Here is a 26,799-nt window from a genome sequence, read left to right on the forward strand (position 1 = left end):
TGGGAAAAGCCCCAGGGGACTGGTCCAGGCTGGCACGCTGTGCTGGGACTGGCACGGGACAGAAGGGGACCGGCGAGGACGGCTGGCAGCGAGCGCCGGCACGGGGCTGCCCATCGAGGCAAGTGCACAGCGTGGGCTCCTGGGCTCCAAGCGACAGCACCGTGATGGCTGTGAGTCTGCTGGGTGCAGTTTTACGGGTAAATTTGTGCTCTCCTTGGTAAAATCTTGCTTTTCCCATTTGCTGGAGGAGGCTGTGCCTGTTACAGTCCCAGCACGGGCATGGGGACAGCAAGGAGCCACAGCCACGGGCTCCACGCGTTTCTCCTACAGGACACCCCAATTTTCTGATTAGCTTGTGGGCTCCTTCGGGAGACAAATCCTCATTTCTGGGGGTCAAACTGCTGGCTTTGGGGAAAAATCAGGGATTTTTGTTTTCTTTTAACCTCTTTGTGCTGGCCCTGGTGCTACACCTGGGCGTATTCAGCCCGTGCGACCAGGCACACCTCTGCTGTACCCCTGGCCTCTTACTCACATCAAGGCTCTTTGGGGGGCAAACCCAGATCCCCCGCGCGCCCCTGACACCAGGAATGGGACGGCAGCACCCCTGGGTGCCTGCAGCTCACGCGTGCTCCCACCCACCCCAGGGACCCGGTTTGGGGACGAGCTGTGGGTTTGCCCCGTGGACACCTACGGTTGAGTCCGGCGGGGGCTCTGGCGGCGGCGCTGGGCTGCAGGGGGGCCGCCAGCATTTCGGGTTTGACGGCCACGCCGCTCTCGCTCCTCTCCGGCCCGCACAAGCCCGGCAGCTGGGCTGCCTTCTCCAGCGACGGCAGGAGCTGGTCCAGCTGCTCCAGTTCGGCAGCAAACTAAGGAAGGAAAGAAGAGCACAGGTCGGTGAGCGAGCCCACCACGATGCACCGGCGAGACCGAGCTCTGCTTTTGCACGCACACAGCTCCGAAATGCTGCTCCCCCAGCCCTGAGCAAAGCCCTTTGCTTAAAGAAGTGATAAGCATCGAGAGCTTCGGATGTCCCATCATTGCTCGGTGAGCTCTCCAGGGCACGCTTGTGGCCCCCCCGGTGCGGTACAAAGCTCACGGCTGGAATTATTTCTGCGTCCCAGGGCCTGTTGGATTTGCTGCCCCGCTGTCACCCGGGTTTAGCTTGCGACCTCCGGGAAAGAATACAAAAACTCGACCCCTGGGGAAGGAATCGCCCCCAAATCACACGGACGGGGCATCAGCAAGCTTTCAAATCAAAACCACACCCAAGGGGACGGCGGCACCGGGCTGGAACGAAGCAAAGCAGGGACTGGTGTCGGGTTGTCCTGATAATCCTGGGTGAATCCACATCCTCCCAGAGACAAACAACAGGACACGGACCCTAGGGACAAGGACTGTCCCCCCCCCGTGCCCCGCCACCAAGCCTCATCCATGGCTGCAGCTTCCAGAGGAGCGCACGCTGCAATTAGCACAATTATTAATGGCTCCAGCAGCACGGTATTGAGAGGGCCATACATAACCAGCAGCAACTTAAAACGGGAGCTCATTTGCTTTGTTAATACACGTATGCCTATGCTGAAATGATAACAATAAAAAATGGCCCAAGAAGCAGAAGTGACTTTCCGGAACCACTGCCCGAAGCTGCACTTCTGCGCCCGCCTCGGGCAGGCAATTACCATCAGTGGGTTGGTGAAATATTGAAATATCACACGGCTTTTCCTGCCTCCTTCATCCCCGAGAGTGGCCGAGTGGATGTTTAGCCCGGGGACTCGAATAAATGGGAAAGGGTAAGGGATTTGCACCGGAGGATGTAACGGCGGTGCCGTTGAGCAGCAGGTTGGGATTAAAGGGGCCAGGACAAATGAGCTTCGGCTAAAAGGAAAGATGTCTCAAGGGGAGTCAAATATTTGAAAATCTAAGGGCACGGACCGTTTCCTGATGAGCCACCCTTCAGAAAGGCTGGCCATTAACATGTTGTAATGAACAGGCACCTCGAAAGCACTGGAAAAACCTTTGCATTTGATACAAGACCTGAGGCTCCCGTGGGGAGAAGACAGGGAAATTCGGCAGGAGCCAGGCTATGGCCCCGTGTCCGCTGAGACGGGGGGGCTGAGGCTGACAGCCCGTGCCCAGGACAAACAGCAGACGATTTCCTAAAGGCCGAGGGGTGCAAAACACCTCCGTGCTTCCCAGCACAGCCTGCGGCAAGGCCAGGATCTGGCCCTGGGATCCCTTCGCCCTTCCCAAGCTCACGGAGCCGTTTTGCAAGGTCCTCCTGCAAAACATCACCGACGGGAGCTTTCTTCCCAAATCCTACTTGGTCGTGTTTTACAACCCAGCCATAAAACAGCCCACAGGGGTTGCAACTGCCACGGCAGCTGCAAAAAAGGATGGAAAACAAAAGCCAGGTGGGTCCTCCGCGGGCAGGGACTGGCGGTGACGAAGCTCTGCCGCGTCTCCCCGGCGCGGGTTCAAGGTTATCGCTCTCCACGGGCCCAGCTCCGAAGGCTCGTCTCCAGATTTATTCAAGTGCAGCGAGAAAAACTGCGGAAGACAGCTCTGTCTGCCTGCATTAGCTCTTGCTTCCCCTCCCCTTTCTGAGGAAGGACACACACACACACACAAAAAAAAAATCAATGGTTTATCAAGCACCTAACCAAGGGGTAACACCGAAGTGTTGTCAGGTAGAGACCCGCTAGAGAAAGGCATTAAAACATGCCTGCATGTTTTCCACGAAGGAAAATCAACTGAATAACCTGCTTTTGCCTCGTTTTGCCAAGAGGCCGTGCCAGAGCAGCTGCAGGTGATGCTGCGCCCTGTGGCACCCAGCTCCATCCCTCCCGAACCCAGGATGCTCCCCAAAACCATGATCCCAGGGGGGCTGGGACCCCACAGACCCCCCTGACACCCCCAGCAATGTCACAGATTTCCTCCTTGACCTTGAGCAGGTTTTTTTCCCTGTCTCTACAGCCTCGTGGCTGTACCTGCACAGACGAATTGGTCTTTTTAATACCCGTGGCAGGGCACATGATTTTTTTCTCTCCAGTGGCATTTGGAGAATTAAATGATGTTTAGGCAACACCGGTGATGGAAAGCCTAACACGAGCGGCAGGCATCGATACCACGATTTACAATGCAGTATCCAGGGTTGGTGCAGTGCAGGGACCATATCTGTACAAGTTTTAACGTGAGGCCATCCCATTTGCAGCTCACACATCTGTAAATCTGGCAGCTGCGAAGGGAAAGCCACTTAACACGTAGAAACGGGGTGGAATAGGAGAGTCAAAAAAAAAGTTTGTCTCCTACCCCAACCATCAGTGCAGTTAGAAGACTGGGAAGGCGTGTTTGCAGAGCTCTGCTTGGGTCTGCAAAAGGGTTTTCACGACAAACCCCATTTTCAGGCGGAGTTCCTCAAGTTTGCAACTCGATGAGGCATCAGGCTGGGCACGAGGTTATTCTTCCAGCAAGCAGGGTGAGCAAAAGGCTGGGGAAGCAGGCACGCGGAGGGGAAAAAGGCATAAAGCAGTGCTCTGGCTGGCTGGGAGACCTGGTATGGAGCGAGCTGCAAGCACAGCAGAGCATCCCTGAGCATCCTCATCCCTGCGAGCCCGGGAAGTGATCCTGGAGGAGCACGGGGTGCCTCACAGCAAAAGGAGCGAGGTCGTCTTCTCAGAAATGATTACGAGGCAGGATCCGATCAGAAATTCGTCAAGGTCAGGATCCTCATTTCCAATCCCACGATTTTATCGCAAGCTCCAGCTAATTGGAATTTTCTGCAAAGCCCTGGTTCCAGGAGGCACCAATTTCCGTGAGGACCTCTGACTGTTATCGTGCCTTTTTTTTTTTTTTTTTCCTTTTGGAGAAATGCAAAGATTCAGAAACCAAAAAGCAAATGGAGAAGATAAAGCTTTGGTCTGGGATTCTCTCTAAGGCTGGCCCCAGCTCGGTGCACACAGGGTGGAGGAGCTGAGTGCTCCCAGGCAAGGTGCAGAGGGCAGGTGGAAGGCAAGCTGACCTGCAGGAAAATTCCCTCTAAACCTACCTGGAGCTCGGCTCATGCCTTCGAGCAAAAGGACTAAGAGACTTTCTAAAACCTTGCCTTCTCTTCTGTATTTTTTTTAACTCTTGAAATCCCTCCTAGCAATGGCTACGTCTTTTCCTGAGCCCCGCTCAACCGTTTCTTGCTCTCGCTCCAAGAACAGGTGGCTCCCAGCTAACCCGTGGCGTTTCTATAGGATAAAGCCGGAAAAGAAATAATTGCCGGGAGGCCGGCGGCAAGCTGCGGAGTGTGCCCCACCGCTGTGTCGTTCCTAATTGCTATTTCGACGCAAACATGAAAACAAAAAATCCCAGGCAAGTGCTAGATTTTATCTGAAATGGCAGCTCCCCCTCCCCACGCCTCGCTGAAGCCATCTAACTAACAGAAACCATGTGGAGGCTGAACTCTGCGCTCAGATGCTGAGCAGTTAAGGGTTGTTCACTCCTTCGAACACGCGTTTTAAGACTCCACAAACCCTCTCCAGCCTCTTTCATTAACTCTTTGGAAGCACTCGTCACGGTCCGACGTAGAAGCCTGACATTCTCCAGCTGTCTGGGGAGAGATACTTGGAAAGGAAAAGCCACGAACGAGTCCAAAAACGCGAGCTCGCTTCCAAAAGCGGAGAAGAGGGGCTTATAAACACGGCCAGGCTCCAAGTCCTCCGAGCCCAAGCCCTTTTCTGCTTTCTGGAGCCCCGCAGCGGGCACGGTGCAGCCCTGTGCTGTCAGCAAGCCGTACCAGCAGCGTCCCAGAAGTGGATGGCACAGGCTGGATAACTCATCTGGATTTGGGAGAGCACGTTAGAGGAAGAGATAACGGGGGAGATTCCCATTTCCCTGCAGCATCGCTGACCGCAGCTCCCCGGCGAAGCGAGCCCGTAACCTTATTAAGAGCCTCGTTGTGTGGTGGTTGTTCGAGGCTCGCGGCGTGCTCCGTTCTTCGCGCCGTATCTCTCGGGCTCAGCAGCCTTATTTGACACAGTCGGTGAGCAGGCTATCAGCCTCGCTCTGAATGTCAGCCTCTCTGTTCTCGTCGCTTAAAAAGGATTAAGCAGCCTTATCCATGTTACCATCTCCCCTGGCTTTCAAAAATAAGAAATCTCTTCTATTCAGAGCCGCATGTAATGAATATTTATACGCTCAAATCTCTATTGCAGAGATCTGTCACTGGATTATTCAATTTAATAATACTTTTAGGATAACTAAAAGGCCCGTATAATTGCTAATCTCAGCCAACAAGAGGGCAACAGATTGAAAATTCCCAGGGACGCGAGCCCTGAATGTGCCCAGAGATGCAGAATTAAGAAGCCTTTCACTTGGCAAGGCGCACGTGGCCTCCTCTCCATTCAGGCCCACCACCTGCAGCAAGGAGCACCATTTCTTTCTCCTTTTTGTACACCTCGCTGAAGCCTCTTCCCTTCTCTCTCGGCATTGCCTTGAGGGTCCGAGTTGCCAAAATGTGGAGCACCCAGACCCCAGGGCACGGTACCGGTGCTGGAGAAGGTGGCACCGCTGGAGAAGGTGACATCTCACCCACGCCTTCCTGCTGGGGGCGCAATGGGGCAAAACACCCAAAAACCTGCCTTTTTGGCAGTGCTGACCCCGAAAGGTGTGAGGATGCTCACGGCGAGCATCTATCTCACCAGCACGGACTCACCTGGCCCTGGGACTCCAGCTTGACCTCCTCCGCGGCCGGAGGCTTGGCCAGCGGCACCGGGGCGGTGTTGCAGGGCTCCATCTGCTCCGTCTTCTCCACCTTCACCTTCACGTCGTCCAGGCTGAGGGCCGGGGCGGCAGCGAGCTCCTTCTCGTCCTTGTCGAGCAGATAGCGCAGGAGCTGGTGATCCTTGACGTCTTTCTTCTTCAGCGCCTCCGGCTCCAGCTTGATTTCTGGGTTGCCCGGGAGCTGGCTCTGAGCCGTGGGGGTGGTGGCGGGGTTGGGGACGTTGTCCTTTTTCTCGTGCTCCATGGCCAGGGTGGTAATGTCCGAAGGGCTGCCCTCCTGAAGGAGTCTATGCAAAATCTTGTGCCGCTCGGTCAGCGAGCTATGGGAGGAGGGACAGGTGCTGCTCGGAGGGTTGCCAGCAGCCAAGGTGCCGGGGGCGCCGGCGCAGGCTAGCGAATCTTTGCAGCTCGTGTCCGCGTCCGCGTGCCGAAGCTGCTGCTCCGCCGTGGTGGCCAGCAGCTGGACCAGCTTATGGCTGGTGGCTTGCGAGCACTTGCTCTCCCCCTCGGCGAGCCTCTCGCCGCCGTGCAGCATGCCCGAGTCCAGCGGCTTGCCGTCGCCCGCGCCGCCGTCGGACTGGATCATCTCGCTCAGGATGGAGGCGATCTCCTTGCTGTCCTTCGACTCCGTTTTCATGGGCTGCATGCCGAGCCGGCCGGGCGAGCTCTGGGAGCCGAGCTGTCGCAGCACGGGGGGCGGCGTGGAGTAGCCCACCGGCGTGCTGGCGCCCTCGTTCAGCCCCTGCATAGAGTTTATGGGGGCGCTGGGAAAGGACCTGGAGCCGCCGCCGCCGCCGCCGCCGCCCCCGCCGCCGCCGCAGCCGCTGTTTGCCATGCCCACGGGGGAGTGCATGGTGGGCATGGGGGGGGAGAAGGGATTGCTGGGCCCCCTGGGCCGGGGTACCAGTCCCGGGCTGACCCGGTGCCTAGGAGACATGAACTGCGGCGGGGTAATCCCTGGGCTGTTCATGGGGGAGCTATTGAGGTTTAAAGTGTGGTTACTGTTCTGGGGACCAGCTTGTCCCTGGCTTAAGGCAACGTTGGCTCCTATCTGGTTCCCAGGCGAACACCCAAAGCTCGTTTGGCTGGTGCTGGAGTTGCTGCTGTGGAGGCCGGCGCCGGGCTGCTGCTGGTTGCCGGTGGTGGCCAGCATGCTGCCGTTGGAGGGAGGGATGGAGGGCGGCAGGGCCATGCCTTGCCCCGGGGAGATGCTGGGGTTCAGCGAGGGGCTGACCCGGGGAAGCGCCATCGCCGAGTTAGTGTTCTCCTGGGGAGACAGCATGCCGTGATCCCTGCCGGAGACAAAAGGAGAAAGGAAAGGAAGAGTCACAGGAGGCTTTGCCCAAGCCTTTGGTAGTGCTCAGACAGTTCCCGCCAACCTCTTTGATTTTGTTCTGCAGAGATCTGAAGCCTGGAGAGCAGCAGCTTGCAAGCCCTGGATCCATGTCAACAGCGTGGGAGGAGGGCAGCAGCTTTACCACCTCCCAGAAAGGTGACACAACGCTGGAGCACGGCCGCTCCCGGCTCAGTCCTGCAGGCATCACCTCCTCCGGGTCCTATGCTCCATGCTCCACTACCGTTCCCCTCCACCCCGACCTCCTCCCATTCCTCCTGCACAGCCCAGGTCCGCAGCCTCACCTCACCCTGTTCAGCCAGTTCTTCCGAGCCTCTCCCTCCCGAAATATTTCGTCTAAGTTCTCCAGGGCAAGGCAGAAATCTCAGGCATGTCTGTAAACCTCTACCTGAACGCCCGGCGCTGCCTCTTTGCGAAATGGCCATCATCGACAAAACCCAACGGAGCTGCTGCTGTGCTGGTGTTTGGGCTTGGATCCCCCACGGGGTTCACATCTCCAAACCAACACCACGAACACCATGCGTGGATCCTCCTGCTGCTGCAGGGAACGGATGCTTTCATTTCTGGATCACCCCCAGGCGTCGGTACGGAGCCCGAGCGCGGCTCGGCAGCGGCGGTGCCGGGAACGTACCTGTCGATGACGTGGATGCCCATGATGAAGGGCTGCATTTCGGGACTGGAGGGGTAGCAGAGCTTGCACTTGGTGTGGGCGCTGAGCACCGTGCCGTCGCTCAGGGTGAAGCGGTACGACGGGCTGAAGGCCGTGCCACGGGTCATCACTGAGGGAGACAGCCCAAAAGACAGAAAGGCCCTTAGGAACCCGAGCAGGACCACTCGAAGCACCAGGAAGAGGATGGGGGAAGAAGACAAAGCCTGGGGCAACACAGGGCCAAGACCACCTTCACGGCAACCCAAAACCATACGCTGCATTTTTGCTAACCCCTTAGACCCAGCTGCTTCCAAGTGAGTAAGAGAGGCCAGAATAACCCCGAGGCCAGGCCACGGTGCTACACTTATTCTCCCAGCTCTTTTTTCACCATTTCACACCCACCTAAACCCATCGAGCACCATCCCCGAGTGTTCAGAGCTTAAGAGGGGCCATCACTCCATGTCCAGCGGGCAGTACGGACACGTGGATGAACGCCAGCCAGGCACCAGGAGCTGCAGCAGGATGCTTCCACTGCAGCCCTGCCTGAATGAAACCTCTCCAGAAGCTCAGGCAACCTGCCTGTGCTACCTCCTGCCGTCCTGACATCCTTTTTGCGAGCATCCTTGCCGACAGAGCATGAAGAAGCGTAAACTTCTTCCACTGAGCCACTGGGGATGGCATTTGCATATGGCACAGGAAAAAAAAAATCACATTTAGCTCAACATAACGCCCAAATCTGGCCTGTGGAAATGTGTCTCCATTCTGTTATTTCCTGAAGGGTGCGAGGGAACCTCCTGCTGGGCCAGCTCTGCTCCTCTGCGGCTGGAGGAGCTCCTCCAGCGCTGCTCAGCCATCTCACCTCTCCCTCTGGCACCCGGCGCTTATTATTGCGGTGTTTGTTTTTCCAGAAAGCACTTATCCAGCAACGAGGGCCATGCATCAGCCTCGCGCTGCAGCTACCGCCGCTCAGCACGAGAGGGAGAGAGCCGGGGAGAGGAGCCTGTTACCTTCCTGAAATAGCTGCTTGGCGTAAGATGGCTCTCTGCCCTGGGGCTGGAAGAAAGCGTAGATGCACTTCCGCACTAAATCCTCCCAGCCTGTCCTGCCGGCGGCTCTCAGGGAGCTGGTGTCGATGGAGATGATTTTACCTGGGTGGAGAGAGAAAAGGCACGTTACTCGAGCACAGCAGTGCTGCAGAATATATCCCCCAGCTCCTGCACAAAGGGGTCTGCAAACGGGTGCCTGCACAGAAGCTCGACTGTGAAAGAGGATGGAGAACCGTGCTGTAGGAGCTGATCTCGAGGCACGCATGCGGCTGAGCCCCCGGTGCTGAGCAGGAGGTACGCTGGGGACCAGAGCCAGGAACGTGGCCCTGGGAAGCAGAATCCCAGTACGGACACCTCACCCTCATCCACAAGACCTCTGGGGGAAGTCACCCTCACCCCTGGGGTCCCCAAATGCGGCATGGGGGCAGCTGGCCTCACCCCCAGCACCCTGCCGGCCTCCCTCCCCAGCCGTGCCCGCTCTGTTCTCTCCCTTGTCGAGACAAAAAACAGGCAGCCTTGCAAAGCTGGCTGGTATTCCAGCAAGGGACAGGCAGCAGAGAGCTGGGAAGCAGTCATTAAGGATTCGCAGGCTGCAGGGAAGTCCACGGCGGTGATTAACTATCAGAAAGGAGGTCACCAGAATGGCTACGGTAAAGCACAAAGCAATGTTTGGCTGAGAGCAAACGGAAACCTGAAAGGTGATAACTATTTCGCTCCTATCAATCAGCGACCTCAAGGCACCCCCGCATCAAAGAGCGGAGAGCGGCTGCGTGTGCGGAATGGGTACGACACATCCCATCAGCTGAGGTGCCAAAAAAACCCAGGAGGTGCTACAAAAGCCCGGGCGAGGAGGGGAGAAGGATGTCTCCAGGTCCCAGCGCCAACCACAGCGCTCCCAGCAGCCAGCTGGTTGGAGCTGTACGTAGCTCGCTCTTGCTCCAAGCCCCGCGGCGATGCAAGCTGCAGGCCAGCACCACTCCGGGACTACATCCTGCACCCAGGGACGCCCCTCCAAGGGACACAAGTCCAGGTTTCCTCTGGCAGGCTGAGGAAAGCACCAAATCCAGCACTTCCCAGCATCTCCCAGACTTCAGCACCCTCCCCGAAGCCTTGGGAGAGCGCTGGGACGCGTTGCGGTGAAGGAGGTGGGATGCAGCAGAGCATCCTTCGGGACACAACGTGGGGACAGCAACAGGGACAGCTTGGGAAGGACGCTGCCAGCCAGGAGGAGCTCCGACAGCCCCAGCAGCACCGCCTGGGCATTACCTGTGGTGTCTTGCTTGGTCACGAAGGATTCGGAAGGGGCGACGGCTGCCGGTCGAGGTAATCTTCTCGCGATGCAGATCAGGCATGACTGGAAATCTGCCAAAGCAGAAGGAGAGGGGACGAGGAACGTGAAAGTCAGACCTTACAGCCACCGCTTGCAACTCCAAATTTTAATTAAAATAGCGCTGCAGTGCTCAACTGCCACGTCCTGCCCTGGAAGTGTTTACCCCGAGCAGTCCTCCAGCCCTTCAAAGCACGGAGGCTGTCTCTAAACTCTATAAAGTTTGCTGGAAGAGAGAGGTTCCCAGTGTTTGGAGAAATTAATTGTAAAGGCTTTTTGGATCTGGCAGTATCACACAATAAAAGTCAGCGCTAAAAGCCAGCAACTGTCGGCTTCAGGCAAAGTATTTGGTCATAAAATACCATAATTTATTCCTTCCAGTCATGATCTCCTGTGTAAACCGCAGTGGATTAATTCAGCTAATGTGCTGGAAAATAATAGCTGGTACACAGAAATGAGAGTTATGGCATTTGCAGGGAAGCTCCTCTGCTCTCCTGCTCCGAACCCCAGCAGTGGGAAGGAAGCAGCCCTGCTGCTGCTGCTGGGGCGACCCTGCCTGTCCCAAGTCCCTGTGGGGATGTGAAACCTGAAATTTGGCTGAAACCAGGCCAGCAGCACGGCGCTCGGCAGCTCCCGGGGCTGGGAAAGCTCTGGATGGTGTCTTTGGGCACCTACTCCACTTGCTATGAATCAGGGTGCGACGACACCTCGGGCTCACCCAACAACATCCCCCTTTCCATCCTGCTGAGAAAAAGCTCGGCAGGTAAGGGTTGTGCAGCCAGAGAGATTTCCTTGGTAATGAAATGGCATTTCTCCTTCCTTAAGCAAGACCAGAGGCTGCTTCTGGAGACCAGGGAAGCCTTGATGGCTGGACAGCATCCGCTCAGAGGGAAAGGGAGCTGTAAGCAGCCCACAAAGCATCTTTAGTACCCAGAGTGTGCACACGCAGACCCCGCATCCCTCAGCAAAGCCCCTTCAAAATCAGCCCGCCCATTTTTTGGTGAGCGAGTAAAATTCTGGAGGGGCAGCTCGTCCCTGTCCCCTTCCCAGAGCATGGCTGGAAGTACAGGATGCTCTGCCCTACCTTCTCCTTCCTCCTTGAATGACTTGGGCTGGGACACAGTGAAGCACTGCATCACCTCGTAGCGCTGGCGAGCCTCCTGGTTCTCCGCGCCCGGCTCGTCGGGCGGCCGGATCAGCATCCTGCAGCTGAAGGTGTGGCTGTTGCGCCGGGTCGCTTCTTGAGGCCAAGGAACTCCGTTTACTGGGGCGGAGAGGGAGAAAGGAGGAGAAGAGGGGGTGTTACAAGCCACATCTGTGCACACATATCACAAAGACGAGGCGCCACGGATCAGAGCTCTGATCCTTACTGCGGATCTGAGGCCGGCAGCGTTTGCACCAGCCCAGGCTGTGCCCACATTGCCCCAGAGTCCTGGGGGATATTAAACCATCACGATCCTGAGGCACCGCTGCACGGCGTCTCCCTGCTCAACAAACCTTGGCACGGCAGCAGTGGTCCCCATCTCCTCCAAAAGCACCAGGAACCAGAATACGCAGAGAGCGATGTCAGCGGGTGCCGCCTAACCACGGCCGGGTTTCCTGCCAACCCCTGCTTTCTGCAGATGAACTCTCCAGATGAGAAGGAAAAAGCTCTGCTGAATTCAGCCTGGAGGAGAAGCAGTGCCACAGCCTGGGATACCCAGTTATGGGATGGCTGGTGAGCCTGCCAAAGACCCAAGGAACAGGTCCATGATCCCGGACAGGCAATAAGAGCACCTAGAACCCGCGCTGAGGTCAGAATGTCATCGTGAGAGTCATCACACCGATGTTAATGAATTGCTCTGTACACAGCCATTGCTGATAGGCATTATCGTCTCTATCTTATACACAGGGAAACTGAGGCACTGGGTGGCTGAGACACTTCCAGAGCCTGGGAGGACTCCTGACTTCTGCCGTTTTCCTTGAAATCCTCCTGAATGAAGCTTCTGGGACGTCTGCAGCAAGCCAGCTTCCAGCTGGGCATCCCCACAGAGATGGATTTCCTCTTTACTTCCTTCTCATTGCTGGGGCTGATGGAAAAGCAACTCACCCGCTGCTCTCACCACAACGAGACCTTCTGGTGCTGGTCCAAGCAGCTGCTGCTGTCTCCAGCCCACGAGGAGCTTCACCGCGATTTCACGGCGGTGCAGCACACAGCAATTAAAACTTCCCCTGGCTTTCCTCGGAAGTGCTTTAACCACCGTGGCACATCCCAGGTTTCCTGACCATGCAGTTACAGTCAGGTCAATGCTTCTGTTACCAAGCAGCGCTTTTGGAGGATAATTCGGCTGTAAAAAGTCACTTTTGGAGCTGGAATGGGCTCTCGCGCCTCGGTAGCAGTGGGAAGAACAGCACCAAAACATCCTGCTAACTTTACCTGGCTGTTTCAGAATCACAAAAATCTGGAATTGAAACCACTGGTTTTTGGTAAAGCTGCTGAATTGGCTTTGATATTTTCCCATAACCTGTTTTTTTTCCCATAAACTTACAGACACCTGTTGGAAGGCTCGCGTTGCTAAACCCCTCCAACATCTCCGCAAATATCCATATTCAATCTAAGCGATTCTGCCACCAGTAGATTATGAAGCTCTCGTACAACCTGATCTGCAAGAAGAGCCAAGGGGCTTGTAACATCCGAGCAAAAGAAAACACACAGCTGTTCACAGCCTTCAGCCGGGTAACCGCAGGGAAGAGACAAAGCTCCTGAAGCTCCACGGGCTCAAACTGACGCACGGCTGTATATACAGGTGGTTAAAATCAGCATTGCATTTACCCTGAAGGAAGACGACTGTGAATTTCAAGAAAAAAGCCCTATTTTTAAGTCGAGCTATTTGGAAAAGGCTCATCTTCATTTTGATAATCATGGTTATTTCTTCAAAGCTGTCGCTGGATGAGGTATCGCGGCTCAGCGTGCCTCCCCTGCCTTACCCATCTGCCGCTGCGTGCAGAGTGCATTCTGCTGTGGGGAGGAGGAGGATGGCAGGGAAAAGCCCCTCTCCGTAGGCAAAACAGCCCCTGTATTTTGTTGGTCAGCACCAGCCCTGAATCCCTGCTCAGGCTGCTTTGAGCTCAGGCTGTTTCTTGAAGCTTTCAGCTCAGCATTGCTTGCAGAACTGCATTCCTGTCTGAGCGCACGCCGACTCTGCAGCTCCTTCCTCTGCTGCACGACAGCATCCTCTGAGAGTCCGATGAAGGATGCCTGCATCAAGTCAAGGAATAAAAGCTTCTCCTTCGATTGCCTCTAACACTGTGTGTGTGCCTTCATGGGGTGACACTTCCAGCTGTCGGTGTCCCGGTGTGGAGGACAGAAGGCAGAGAAACACCGAGGCTATGCACCACGTAGATCCAGCAAAGCCTTCCCAAAGGGCAGCCCGTGCCAAGCACTTAGGGGCTCTGAAAGCAGCCGGGAACACAGCCTCTCCATCTGGGCGAAAACCCTAAATGAACTGGGAGAAGCGAGCCCCTCGTTTGGGTTTTGGCCCTATCAGCCTTAGCAGTGCCCCGTCAAAGGCAAAGCTTTTGCAGCCGGGTGTTTCATAAAGGCCGCCGAGGGCTCTGGTGGGGGAGAGGCTCGTACTGGGAGCTGAATTTCGGTGCCGTTGGGTAAGCACATTATTTTAAAAACGAGCTTAAACGCCGATTAAGCGATGTGCGTTTTGGCAAGCGACCTACCGGTCGATGGGATCAGGCCGGGCTCTTTCCACTAACTCATAAACAAAGCCCAGTCCTTCCCCAGCTCCAACCCGAGTGGCTTTGTGGAGCCTCACTGCTGAGCTGCGGCACCGAACACATGGGTGTTGTTAGCAGTGAAAGGCAAAGAGAAGGTTACTTTCAGACTGCCATCCACTAGGACTGCTAGTTGTTCATAAATAGAATATTTCACTGGGAGGATGTATGTCGGCAGAGATAATAATTTGAGAAACAGCCCGAGCTCAGCACCTTCCAGGTCAAACCATGACCAGCCACTGTAGGAGAACTGAAAGCCAAAAATGGAACAAACCTCCTGTGGAAGAAGGGAGGAAAAACCCAACTCAAAGGCTTTCTTACCTAAGGATTTGGGCAACAAGTTCTTGACGAACTCGGCGTGATCGCCCACGTGCAGGATGCTGTAGACGCTGGTGTTCATGAGCTCCTCCTGGTTGTAGCCCAGGTAGCTGGTGACGTTCTCGGAGACGAAGACGATCCTTCCCTCGCGGTTCACGACGAAGAAGAAGCCGTCCAACGCCTGCAATGGGAGCAAAGGTGGTCAGCGGGTCCCTGCAGTGAGCCAGGGACTGGACATCAACGTCCTGTGACTTGGAGTCACTCTGTGACTGTGGGCAACCTCCCTCTGCCTCTCAGCACCACTCCATCCCCACCCTGGATCCTCACAGAAGCTGGCTTCACGGCATCTGGCACAACGAACACTTTTGTTTACTGCTTTCTCCCTCTTCTGTCCCAATTAGCGATTGCTTTACACCCATTTTTAGATGTTTTACACCCATTTTTAGATGCTCCTCGACAGGGGCAAGCGGCACCCGAATCAATCGGGAGAGCTGACCTCAAAGCCCAATTACCTCGCGCGGTCAGCTGGCGGGACAGAGGAGCGAACACGAGGAGCTGCGCCGTGGTTAGCCGAGGGGCACTAATGGGAACGAGCTAGTTCATAACCGCTGCGGGTCCTTTGCCGGAGATCAAATAACAGCGCGTTTGCTTAAACATGTACCGAGGTCTGCAGGCTGCGCCGAGGACGTCTCCGCTTCCACGTCGTGTGCCAGCAGCCCATAAACAAACCTTTTCCGAGGGCCAGAGCTGTCCGGAAGACTCTGATCTGGCACGACGCTGAAGTTAAGCATATGCCCGATTTACTTAATTGCAGCCCGGGCAGAGCAGAGCCCTAGCGTCTTGCAGAGTAACTTTTTTTTTTTTTTCATGCATTTCGGATGCAAGTGGCAAACTCCTGCAATCGAGCTGATGAGGACAAGCGCGAGCCAACCCCAACCACGCGGCACGGGAGCTCTTCTGCTGACTGTAACGAGGACACGAGGAAGGTTTTTAGCTCCCTGCTTTCTGGTGCTCTGCAATAAGCTCGGAGTTTCTGCGAGGAGCCCTTGAGAAGGCTGAGCGCTGATTTACTCTTTTTAAGGCTCGTTAAATCAGCTGAAATGATGAATTCACGTGAGCAGGATTTGATTTTCACCCTCCTGGAGTTTAATTTCTACCTCCCCTACCATCGCTGGCGAGCTCTGACCCCACACCATCCTGCAGCCGGACCGGGCCACATCCCAGAGCAGGAGGTGCCCTCCAGGCTGTCACAGATTGCCCAGGGACATGGGAAACTTGTCACTCGTGATGTCCCCAAGTCTGTCCTCACCATCCCCCCCAGCGAGCCCCCTCCCGGCATCCTGCCTGGCCAGGAGGGAGCTGCTCTGCTGGAGAGCGGCCGGGCTGCGCTCCGAAACGCAGGTTTTGCTGTGCAGAGACAGCAAGTGCAAGAAAGGGGAAGTATTTAAGGGGGAAAAAAAAGACATAAAGAAGAAAGAAATCTTTTGTCAAAACGGTTCTGGCAGATCGGCTGCAATTTTCCTTATTCCCAGCTGTTGCCTGTTGCCAAGACAACCAGTCTTTGCACTTCGGGCGCCCAAAAAAAGACCCAGGCTGGATGGCAAAGCCCCACGGACCCCTCTCCCCAGCAGCCACTGGTTTGGGGGGGGGTGCCCTGGTGGCAGGGGCTCCGAGGTGACATCCCGTGGGGTCCCAGAGGGTTTGGAGGTGGCAGCGTGCAGCTCTGCGCCCTGATATCACCACCACGCTCCACATCCCCTGGTTCCAAGCGTGCTGCTGGATGTGTCCCCAGCATCACACCCGCGGTGGCCACTTGGGCGTGCTGGCCCCATCCGGCAGCTCTGAGCCCCAGCCCCGAATCTGGCGGCGTTTTCACCCCTGGGGATTTGAAACCCTGCCTCAGCCAAGGGCATCCCGGAGCTGGAAGTCATTTCGGGAATGTTTTTCGGCAGCAGAGGCTGAGTTGCTGCTCGGGGACCAGCGAAACCACAAACTGCTGCTTGTGGTCAGTCCGGACAGAAAGCAAATTCCTGGTGCGAGCAGGCTCCCAAAGCTGCAAGATCACCTGCGGGGATGGCAGGCACGGCCACCATCAGTAACACTGATGTCTCTGACATGGGGCAAGGGCTTCCCAGCTCAAAATGCTTCATGGGCACATGCTGCCTGTGTCCCCAAGGCTGGGAAACCGGCTGCTCCCAAAGCCAGAGCCACGGTGCCTCCGCCCCAGCACCCATCCCAGCCCCTCTTGAGCCAAGGTTGCAGCCAGACGCTGGACACGCTGGCTCTGGAAAAGAAAAACCCAAGGGATTTGATGTAGGATAGCAGCACATTTCCCCCAGGCTTGGAGGCAGAGGGTGGCTTTGCTGGGGAACGCAGCTTCCACGTCCAGCACCGCTTCTCGTGCTCCCACGGGAGGCCAACAAGGAAATCACTCCTCGCCCGTGCGGGTAATAACTGCAGTCCCACTGGGCGTTTATGACCAAGAAGTACATGCCAGGTTATTACAAAGCAGTGCTCACAAAACAGTAACACGCCTCCGTGTTCCTTCCTGCAGAAAGGGTAGACTGACACCCCGCACAAGCACGGCGTGTAATTCTTGGTGATGAACGAGCTGATTTAATTAATTTCCCCGTGTTTGCAGTGACCTCAGGGTTTTCGGCACCGTTTGTGGCACTGATGTGTGACACTCCCAGGTGCCCACCAACTTCTCCAGCGGGGAGCTGGGGATGCTCCGAGGAGCTTTTGCTCCACTTGCTGGCACCGTCCAGCGGTCCCTGCATTCCTCATTTCAGGACGTGGTAGGTAAAGGCACGTTCCCAGGGCTGCACTACGAAATCCGGGGATTTACTGCAGGTTTACGGGTGCTGCCTTCTCCAGAGTTTGTGTTTGCTCTGGCACTGTCCCCGCTGGATGCAGTCTCTCGATACAACCTGTCCTGCCCTCCTGCCTGTCCCGCATCCCACTCTAAGCCTCTGCCTCGAGGCTGTCCCGCTGGGAATGCAGCACAAACGGGCACGATTTGGCTCTGCCGGCACTTTGCATCAGCAAATAAAGCTTTCCATCAACGACCACAAGCCACAAACCGTCCAGGCAATTACACCAAGACTGAAGCATCTGGAAAAGTGAAGCTTCCTCACCTCCAGGGTAACACCAAGGCGATCTCTGCAATGGCTTGGGTGCATTTGGCTTGCAAGGCGGCCGAAGCAGACACCTTACCCACATCAGAACCCCAACAGAAATTTGGGGAGGCTGGAAAAGACACCGCAGGATTCAAGGGGTGGATGAAGGATGAGAGGTGTGCCAGCCGAACAGCAAGCTGCTAGCTCCTCCGCTGCAGTGTCACCTCCTGTTTTATTCATTTGGACAGCTTCACTCCAGGGTTCAAGGAAGAGCAGCACAGTATGGGCAGAGATTAAGCAGGTTTTGGAATGCTCTTCCAAATCTCCCCTTGCACTGCAGGCAAATCCCAACCCTCATCACCACTCAGACAGCCTCGCTCCCTCTGCCAGAACATCCCAAACGTGTCACCTTGACTGCCACGCCGTTCCAGAGCATCCCTGGGGCAGGGATGCTACACACAGCACCGATTTTCTGCTCCTGGAGGCATGGACGTGCTCCTCCACGTGTGCTTCTGCAGCTACCGCTCACACTGCTCTTGTGCTGGCTCCGTGCAGGGCAATGCAAAGATCATCCCAAGGCCCCCGAGGCCAAAAACGTGGGGGATGCCTCCCTCCCTGGTGCCTCATTCGGGATCCAGATTGGTTTGATAATGTGCTCACCACCAGTGGATGCAGGTATCCTGACTCCCAGCCTGGCTTGCTTTCTCCAAAAACATGCCATGTTTCACCCACCAGTTATTCACTTGGCTTCCAACAGAACTCACAGAATATGGGCTGTGCCACGTCAGGAATTACGCTACTGCAGTCACTAAATGAATCAGATTATGATGTTGTTTCCTTTTGGTCTTAGGATCTGCGATTTTAGAAGCCATTTGCAGCGAAGCAAGGTGGCTGCAGGAAGGTCCTGCCATGCCTGGCCATTCCCAGGGAGCCCCACCCCAGGTACCCCCTGGGAAATGACCAGCGGAACGCTTTAGGATTCAAAGTTTGTCTCTGGGACCTATGATTAACATCATATCCAAGTCATACACTCAGCTAGAGCATGCCCACCCGTCACGGGGGTAATACAGCCTCCTTCTCTGCACGTCCGCGTAACAACCACCCCAGGTCCCGCTGGGGGCTTCCTGCCACACAAGGTTGTTCCCCATCTTCTGAAACCAGCAGAAACTTGGAGCACATTCTCCCTGCTTTTCAGATGATGGCAGGATGCAAACCTGTCGGAAGCCATCCATCTATACGACCCATATGCCCCACCTATATGAACTTCTAGATGAGGCTGCGAGCTCAATTTCATCCACACTTAAAGAAAACTCAGGATTTTATCATTGATATTAAGAAGCTATGCAGAACTGCTTCAACTTCACACCAAGAGCTTCATATACACACCTCAGCTCTTTGAATGTGCTCTGCCAAGCTTGGTTACGACTCCATTTCTGAACAACTTGTTGAAGTTGAAGACTGAAATGAGTTGCCTGGAGCATCTTTCCTATGAGGAAAGGCTGAGAGACCTGGGGCTGTTCAGCCTTGAGAAGGACTGAGAGGGGATCTTAGCAATGTTTACAAATATCTTAAATGTGGGAGACAGAGGGATTTGGCCAACCTCTTTTCAGTGGTCTGTGGGGACAGGACAAGGGGCAACGGCCACAAAATGGAGCCCAGGCAGTTCCGCACCACCATGCGAAAGAACTTCTTCCCGGTGAGGGTGACGGAGCACTGGGACAGGCTGCCCAGGGAGGTTGTGGGGTCTCCTTCTCTGGAGATATTCAAGGCCCGTCTGGATGCCTACCTGGGCAGCCTGCTCTAGGGAACTGCTTTGGCAGGGGGGTTGGACCTGATGATCTCTGGAGGTCCCTTCCAACCCCTGAAACCCTGTGATTCTGTCATCCCCGCTGCACCCACTCTGCCTCCCCCCTCTGAATTTTACCTTCTGGGTGCACTGCTTTGCTTGGCAGCAGCGGGAGGCTGGCAGCGTGGGCAGCACGGTTTCAGCACCTACCTCCAGCAGGAGAGGTCCCAGCGACTCCTTCTCAATCACTCCCTGGCTGCTGGAGGAGATGTCGGACTTCTGGACTTCATCATCGGCTGCTTTCTCTGTGGCAAAGGAAAAGGGACGTTTCAGCCAAAAGAACCGTAACTTTACTACTGAAATATTCCCAATAATAAACAAAACATCAATGGCTGGACTTCACATTTCCTGCCACCCAGACAATTCGTGATGCATCAAAAGACTTCGGCATTTCCACGTCATCCCTCGGCCCTGCGAAGGGGAAAAGCTTGAAGGAACATATAATGTCATTTCTAATCCTAGTAAAATAAAGGCACTAATTAGATCACAATCCTCCACTGGCAGGAAGAAAAAAATTATCTTAAGCACAGGACTGGAGAAAGAGAAATCCAACATCAACATTTTGAAAAGGAAATGGGATATCCAGTTTACCACGGTACAGTGTTTGAGCTGGAACTTTTTGGACAATGCGTTAATAAATCACCGGCGGGGGGTACTCCCGAGGGGCAGGCTGTGCCAAAAGAAACCCGGCATGGCCCGAGGTGCAGAGCTGCTGACCAAGCAGGTAAGGACCAACCCAGAAAGTCTGGTAAGAACCCAAAAATTTGGGTAAGAACCGACCCAAAACGTTGGGTAAGAACACGAAACATCGGGTAAGAACCAACCCAAAAAGTCGGGTAAGAACTGACCCAAAACATCAGGTAAGAACCCGAAAATGTGGGTAAGAACCGACCTGAAACGTTGGGTAAGAACCCGAAACATTGGGTAAGAACCAACTCAAAAAGTCGGGTAAGAACCGACCCAAAACGTCGGGTAAGAACCTGAAAAGTTGGGTAAGAACCGACCTGAAATGTTGGGTAAGAACCTGAAAATTTGGGTAAGAACTGACCCGAAATGTTGGGTAAGAACCTGAAAATTTGGGTAAGAACTGACCCGAAATGTTGGGTAAGAACCCGAAATGTTGGGTAAGAACCAACCCAAAGAGTTGGGTAAGAACTGACCCGAAATGTCGGGGAAGAACCCAAAAAGTTGGGTAAGAACCAACCTGAAACGTGGGGTAAGAACCCAAAAATTTGGATAAGAACCGACCCGAAACATCGGAGAGCAACGCCAGTGTTTATCTCACACTCCCCCGAAGGTGCTAGCCGCTGCGTGCAGCCACTCTGAGGAAGGTGGGCTACATCCCGCAGCGAGAGGCGGGTGCCAAGTGGGATGTGATAACGCCCGTGAGCACAAGCCACGGCGCTGCTGGAGCTTTGGGGCTGCTTCGTTTGCTCCGCCATGCACTTGTGCCTCTGTCTCCAGCCTCGGCAAACCCGGCCCCAGGGGGTATCCACGGGTGAAAACGCAAGATCCAGGGTATGACACACTGCGCTTCGGTGCTGGTTGGAACCGGCAAACGAAACGATCGGCCACGCAGGATGCAAAAGCAAGCCCAGCGGTCCTAAAGCATCCTTGGTCCAAGCTCACGTGCAAGGCTTCAATGCAGCTGATGATTAAAAATTAGATGACTAAAAATTAGAGAGACTCTGTGGCTAGCTGAGAAAGCTTGGGATGTCTCCCCGGTAACTCCTCTCTTATATTTGCATCGTTCCCAAGCTTTTCCTGGGTTTTGACTTGTGCCAATTCAACCTCGCAAGCTGAAAACAAAGCCGTGCCCTTTCTGTACAGCTATGACCTGTTGGCAAAAAGAAAAGTCTTGCCTCGTGTAGGACCTGGAAATACATGTGTGTGTGTCAACAGATGCATTTCTCCATCAACCAAACACCGTGTATCAATACACCAGGCAGAGGAAAAGCCTATCTCCGTAGGGTAGGACGTGTTTCTTGGGAATAAAGCCCGGAGAGCAGCAGCGGGCACACCGAAGATGCAAACCATGGGGTTTCTGTGGCTGGGGCAGGTGCCACCGCGTGTCCCCCGGCTGCTGCTGCGGCCACCCAGTGCTCCGCTCCCCGTGCCTCTTGCTGCCCTCTGTCCCCACCATCGTTTTTGTGTCCCTCAGTGAGAGCCAAATTGCATTTAGTGTTTTGCAGCACGTCGGAGTCACCAGCGAAGTGTCTAATTCGCCGTAATATTTACTGCAAGCAGCAGATTCGTGCTGTGATTCATTTGCACGGAGATCTAATCCTATTAACGAGTGGCAAGTTTTATTACTCAGCATCAAATCACGTTCGCAAGCCTTCCAGATGTGTCACTTGACACACTTCATCCCCCGCATCCTCCCAGGACTTTCCCCCTCTCCAGGCTCACTCCGTGCACGCTCCTCCCCGACTTTGCTCTTCAGCCTGTGCACGGCACATAAAAGGGCTCTGAGGGGAGCAGGCTTCAAAAAGCTTTTTGCTTTTCAGGCAGGACCGAGCCGTGCCACGAGCTTCCCCTGATGGTTTATCAGGTGATCTCTGCCTCTGCTTTCGCTCTCCCCCGGAGGCTGTTAGCAAATAAATCAACTGAGAAGTGCCGCGTCTTCCCTGCTTGCACGGTCCCAATGACAGCAGGCTCCAGCACAGGAGGGAGTGACGCGACAAGCACCTAGAGCCACCTGAAAGCAAAGAAATCCTAAAATACACTGTTTAGGATGGCATGGGATCGCTGAGGAGGAGCCAGCCCCACGCCTGGTCTCTGTCCTGGCTGGGGGCTGCGATGCCACGGCTCCTGCCCGCTCCTGTAAGCTCACAGATGCACGCAGAGACTTTGTATATTCCAGCGATGGTCAGACTTCAACCCTAAAAACACCTGAACCCTGAATTTTCCTACAGGGACCCTGGGTCCCTCGCCTGATCCCCTGGGGTCTCCATTTCTCCCGTTTCAAGCAGAAGCTGGGGCATGTCCCCATCCAAACTGCCCCAAACGCGATCCCTGCCCGCGTGCCCATCGGCTGCCTGGGGTTTCAACTCCCAGGGGAGCAGCAGGCTCACGGGGAAGGCGCCCAAGAACCTTGCAGGCATTTCAAGGTTCCCCATGAAACCAAAGTCACAGGCGGCATCTTGCTCCGCGTGGCACCGGGGCAGGAATTCACCCCTGGCATCAGGGAGGCAGCGCCCCGAGCAGAACCCGTCCCTTAACACCAAACGGCGTGAGAAAGGGCTTTTTTTTTCCTGCTCTTTTACAAATTCGTGTGCTTAGAGGCAATGTACTGGCTTTCAGATCTAATCCTTTAATTGGGCTGCGGGATCCTCCTCCTCCTTTAGCAAACCGGTTTCATATGCCATCTCCAAGCCTATTACCGGGGAGGATTAGCTGGCAGAGCGCGGAGCCGTCGCCGTCTCTCGCGTGCGAGTCTTTTCCCTCGCCTGCAGCCCGACCACTGGCCAAGTTCTTGGAGCAGAAGCATCAGCACAAGCCCCGCTCACCTCCATCGGGGCGATGCACAGCTCCTTCAGCTCAAGTGTCAGCGCGTCCCGGCGAAGCACTTAACATAATGCGCTTAAACGCAGCTCTTTAGCATCGTCTGGAGCAGCTGCTGCGAGGAATGCATTACCACGAAGCGCCGTGATGCTCCCTAACCCGTTACTCTCATTTTTCCTTTTTTTTTTTTTTTTTCCCTTTTTTAATACAACTCGCTTGATGCTCCGGTCGACGGCTTGAGCTGCGGCAGCGCCTGGGAGCATCCGCGGCGGGCCAGGCGTCCCGGCGTGACGATACGGCCAAAGTCACGGTCCCGGCGGCCTCGGAGCTTGTAATTTAATTACAAACCTGAGGCTGGACAGACAGATCGACAGGAAAACAAACCAGCACGAGCAACAAAAGCCGCTGTTGCTCCTACCCTTGGAGACAGTCGGGATTCAGCCCCGGGGGCTTTGGCACCCGCTCGCACCGTAAATCCCCCGCACACAATAAAAGTCAGGCACACCAACGGCCCTGATTAGAATGTAATTGCCTCAAACGTGATTAAAGCAGCGTCTTCTCTCAGCACAAAGGGAGACGAGCAATTTGAAATGCATTCCTAAAATGATGCCCTGATTTTCTGACAGCCACAGAGACTTACGGGTGCCTGCGAAGCCCATAGGAGCTGTGGATCCCCTGCAAGCCAAAAACTCAAGTCGTTGGACTTTAACCATGCTCGGAGCAGGGCACCCTTTCTCACGCCAGGCGTCAGCAGTAGGGTCACTGCTATTTTCACCTTTCTCCACAAGGCTCTGCCTCTTTTTCCCCTCTGCTCTGTTGTTTACCCATCCTCCTTAGTTGGCTTTGCTGCTTCCATCCCTTTGGCAGGTCTGTTTCTTTCTCTACCATGATTTTTGGGGACACAGGATGCCCAGGATCCTGCAATCCATCTGCTTCATAGCCCCTCTACCCACAGCCACGTGCCTTGGCACAAGCAGGCATCCAAAACGGGGAGAAGATGCATTATATAGAAGCAGGGTGGGAGCCACCACCATGGCACTTGAGGGCATGACAGCAAGTCTCCAAAAAACATTAACCCATCCCATTTTACCTAAAAACGTGACAAAATTGGTGGCGAGAAGAGCAATTGTGCTCCAAGGGGCTGGAGGAGCAAGGACATGCCACCGGAGTGACAGCAGGACCACAGGTGGCTTTGGGGACACCTCCCAGAGCTGCCCTTTGAGAATAAAATACAGGAACACAACTGCCTGATTCCGCTCTTCCCTTACAATTTTTCATCCGACACTCTTTTTTTTCCTTTTCTCCCCGGGACAGTATGTAGTTTCAGGGAAAGGAGTATGAAAAAATAATATATTGAATGTGGGTCTTCTGATCCTCGTGGGTCCCTTCCAGCTCAGGATATTCTCTGATCCTACGAAGCAGGGTTTTTGTTCAGAAGCGTCGCGCTCTTAAAAAACAAAACGCACCCAGAAAATCAGAACAATAGTTTCCCCGTTCCCAGCGCGGAGGCTTTTCATATGTGTCATCCCGCAGTGACGCGGGAGGAGCTCGCCGCACTCCCGAGGGAGCCCCCACCGAGCGCCGCGGGCATCGCCGGCACCCAGCGCAGCCCAGTGCCGCCCTGCCCCATCCAAGGGCTCTTTTTTAACCCCAAATTTCCACAGGAACATCCTCTTTCCACTTCTTAGGATGGATGACCGAAAAGTCTTGGGGTTTTTGAGTTTGTTCCGGAAAACTGAATAGCTTGGAGACCAAACGTCCAAGGCGAGAGGACTTGGAGCCTGTCGGGGTGGTCGGGCACCCGGTGGGCACCGAGGACAACGGGGCAGGGTCCCCGCAGCCGAGCCCGAGAGCTTGGGACAAGGACAGGAGGATGCAGGGGAGCTGATGTGACGCCTGAAATACCCCAACGAGCCCCAGGCACGAGGACTTGCCTGGCTGTGCCCGCCGACCCCGCGCAGCTCCCAGCCCTAGACCTGCTCCGGCTGCTTGGTGAAAAGAGGAGCGAGGCGAGCGAACCCACATCTGCAATTTCCCCGACGAGGAGCTTTGATTTTTAGTTAATTAAAGTCAGATGGAGCAGGCTCGGTGCACCCACGGATCGAGAGCGTGACGGAAAGCTATGCCATTAATTAGTGCCTACTACGGGACTCATCAGGCCAGCAAACCCGACAGGAAAAAAGCTGCCATAAAAATAAAGCACTTGGCAGGTTTTCTGAGCGCGCTGCGTGCACCTTCCAGAAAATAAATGGTGTAAAAGAGCCACAAGAGGAGAAAAAGACAATGGCATTCATAAAGGAAAGCAGCATGTGAGGGGATTCAGACTGTAAAAAAAGCGGAGTTTTAGGTGGTTTTGAACAGTGCCCAGAGAAGAAAACGTGTTTAGGGCTCTCTGTAGGATTAGGGACGGATGCTGGGAAAAGCCTCCGAGCATCGCTGGCCGCTGGTGGCGGCGGTGGCTCGGCCACCCGGGGAGACGCGAGGTCAGGAGCTTGTGGTATGGGCCCACAGCCACATGGAGTCCAGGTTTGGGGACCAACGTGGTGGGGAACATCGTGGTAAAGAATCTGGGCCATGTGCAACAGCCCCAGTGACCCTACTGACTCACGAGGGCTTACCCACTGGAAGGAGCTGCTATTTCCATGCACGGATGGCGCCAATTTGTGCTGCCCTGGGCAAGGCAGGGACACAAAACCCATTTGTCCCCCCTTTGAAGGCTTTTCCAGCGGCATCCCCCCTGCTCTACGAGGTGATTTGGGATTTCTTTCATTTGTAGCTTGATCACAGGGCCCCGCCACGCTCCCAAAGGCAGCCACTGCGCGACAGCTCCCACCGACCTCAAGAGGGAGATGGAGCTCCCTGCCCAGGACGGCCGTCCTGCCTCGTCTGCAGGGCCAACACGCTCAGAGAAAAGAAAGGATGGTTTCTTTGGAGGTACCACAAACCAGAATCGAAGCTGGGAATTGCCCAACACCCACCTGAGTCACGTCAGCACGTTCGCACCGAGGCAGATGCCGAAAACCCAGCCCCGAGTCCTCCCTTCTTCACTTCCCCCAAGACCAGATTCCTACAAAACCCTGCACGGAAATCGGCAGCTTTTAGGTTGTGTAACTTCTTATTCTAGCAGGAGGAAAGGAATTACCCAATCTACGAATTTCAAAAACGGTGGGAAAATACAACCTGCGGGCCTCAGAGCTTGGAAATCCCAACGCGAGAAACAGAAGAGCGGATCTTGGCTTTGAGGAACGAGCCCGGCTCCTTCAGAGCCCCGTGGCGATGGCCTGGTGGTGACAGGCAGCGTGCCGCCAGCCCCCCGACGCCCGGCTGAGATGTGGGACAGCTGCCATGGGGATGTCTCCACCTGAGCTCCTCGCCTCGTGCTTCCCACACGGGGAAAGCAGGCAAAAAGGCATGTTTAGAGGAGATTTACCCAATCCAGATTAATTGTCTATTCTGAGCCTGATTTTGGAGTTTCGGTTTGGTCGTGTTTGGTTTTTTTTTAAGGTATTGTTACCCCCTAGTTCTCCTCCACATCCAGGAGAGACAAACAGGTTTTGCTCTCTCTCTTTTCCTTTTATTTGCACCGAGAACTGAAATTCTGGTTTCATCACCTAACCCCAATCCTGGCCCCAAAAAACCAAGCCGCGCACCTCCAGAGCTGGCCGCGCAGCGCTCACCTCCGTTCTGAGCATTTCTACACATTCCTGGAGAGCATCCTCACCTGCATGGCCACAAGTGGTGCCTCAAACACATCACGAACCCTTACTGCCCCGTAACACATGCCAGGAGGATGTGCCTCACCAACCAAGCAGCCGAGCAGGGAAACTAAACCCTCTGGGCAGAGAAAAGCCGGCTCTAGAGCCACGGTGGGTGGTGAGGATTGAGGGCTGGAGCTGGTGGCTGCTCTACCAAGGGCAGGTTGCCACCAGAAGATCCGATGGTGGAGACAGGTCGGTGTTGGGCAGGATACCAGGGATGTCTCGCAGCACTCCCACGTCTCACCTGAGCTCCTTCCTTCCTGGCCTGGCTGGGCGGACAAGCTCCAGTGCTGCTGTACTGGGAACAATGAGGAATAAACGGTCTGGGAGGACCATACAACGCACACGAA

At 55.1% G+C, this 26,799-nt stretch overlaps 1 protein-coding gene across 2 annotated transcripts in view; it reads right to left on the reverse strand.

Annotated features, from left to right (window-relative positions):
* NCOA1 (nuclear receptor coactivator 1) overlaps positions 1-26,799 on the reverse strand; it is a 64,112-nt gene that overhangs the window by 18,932 nt on the left and 18,381 nt on the right. For both annotated transcript variants that reach the window (XM_035563688.2, XM_035563689.2), the window contains exons 3-10: positions 19,338-19,432; positions 14,226-14,403; positions 11,224-11,403; positions 10,079-10,174; positions 8,774-8,914; positions 7,749-7,896; positions 5,696-7,055; positions 692-866 (exon numbers count right to left, since the gene is read on the reverse strand). In XM_035563688.2, the coding sequence (XP_035419581.1) occupies positions 692-866; positions 5,696-7,055; positions 7,749-7,896; positions 8,774-8,914; positions 10,079-10,174; positions 11,224-11,403; positions 14,226-14,403; positions 19,338-19,432 (2,373 nt within the window). The remainder of the gene's footprint in view (positions 1-691; positions 867-5,695; positions 7,056-7,748; positions 7,897-8,773; positions 8,915-10,078; positions 10,175-11,223; positions 11,404-14,225; positions 14,404-19,337; positions 19,433-26,799) is intronic.

This window comes from Cygnus atratus, chromosome 3 (assembly GCF_013377495.2).
Source record: "Cygnus atratus isolate AKBS03 ecotype Queensland, Australia chromosome 3, CAtr_DNAZoo_HiC_assembly, whole genome shotgun sequence".
NCBI lineage: Eukaryota > Metazoa > Chordata > Aves > Anseriformes > Anatidae > Cygnus > Cygnus atratus.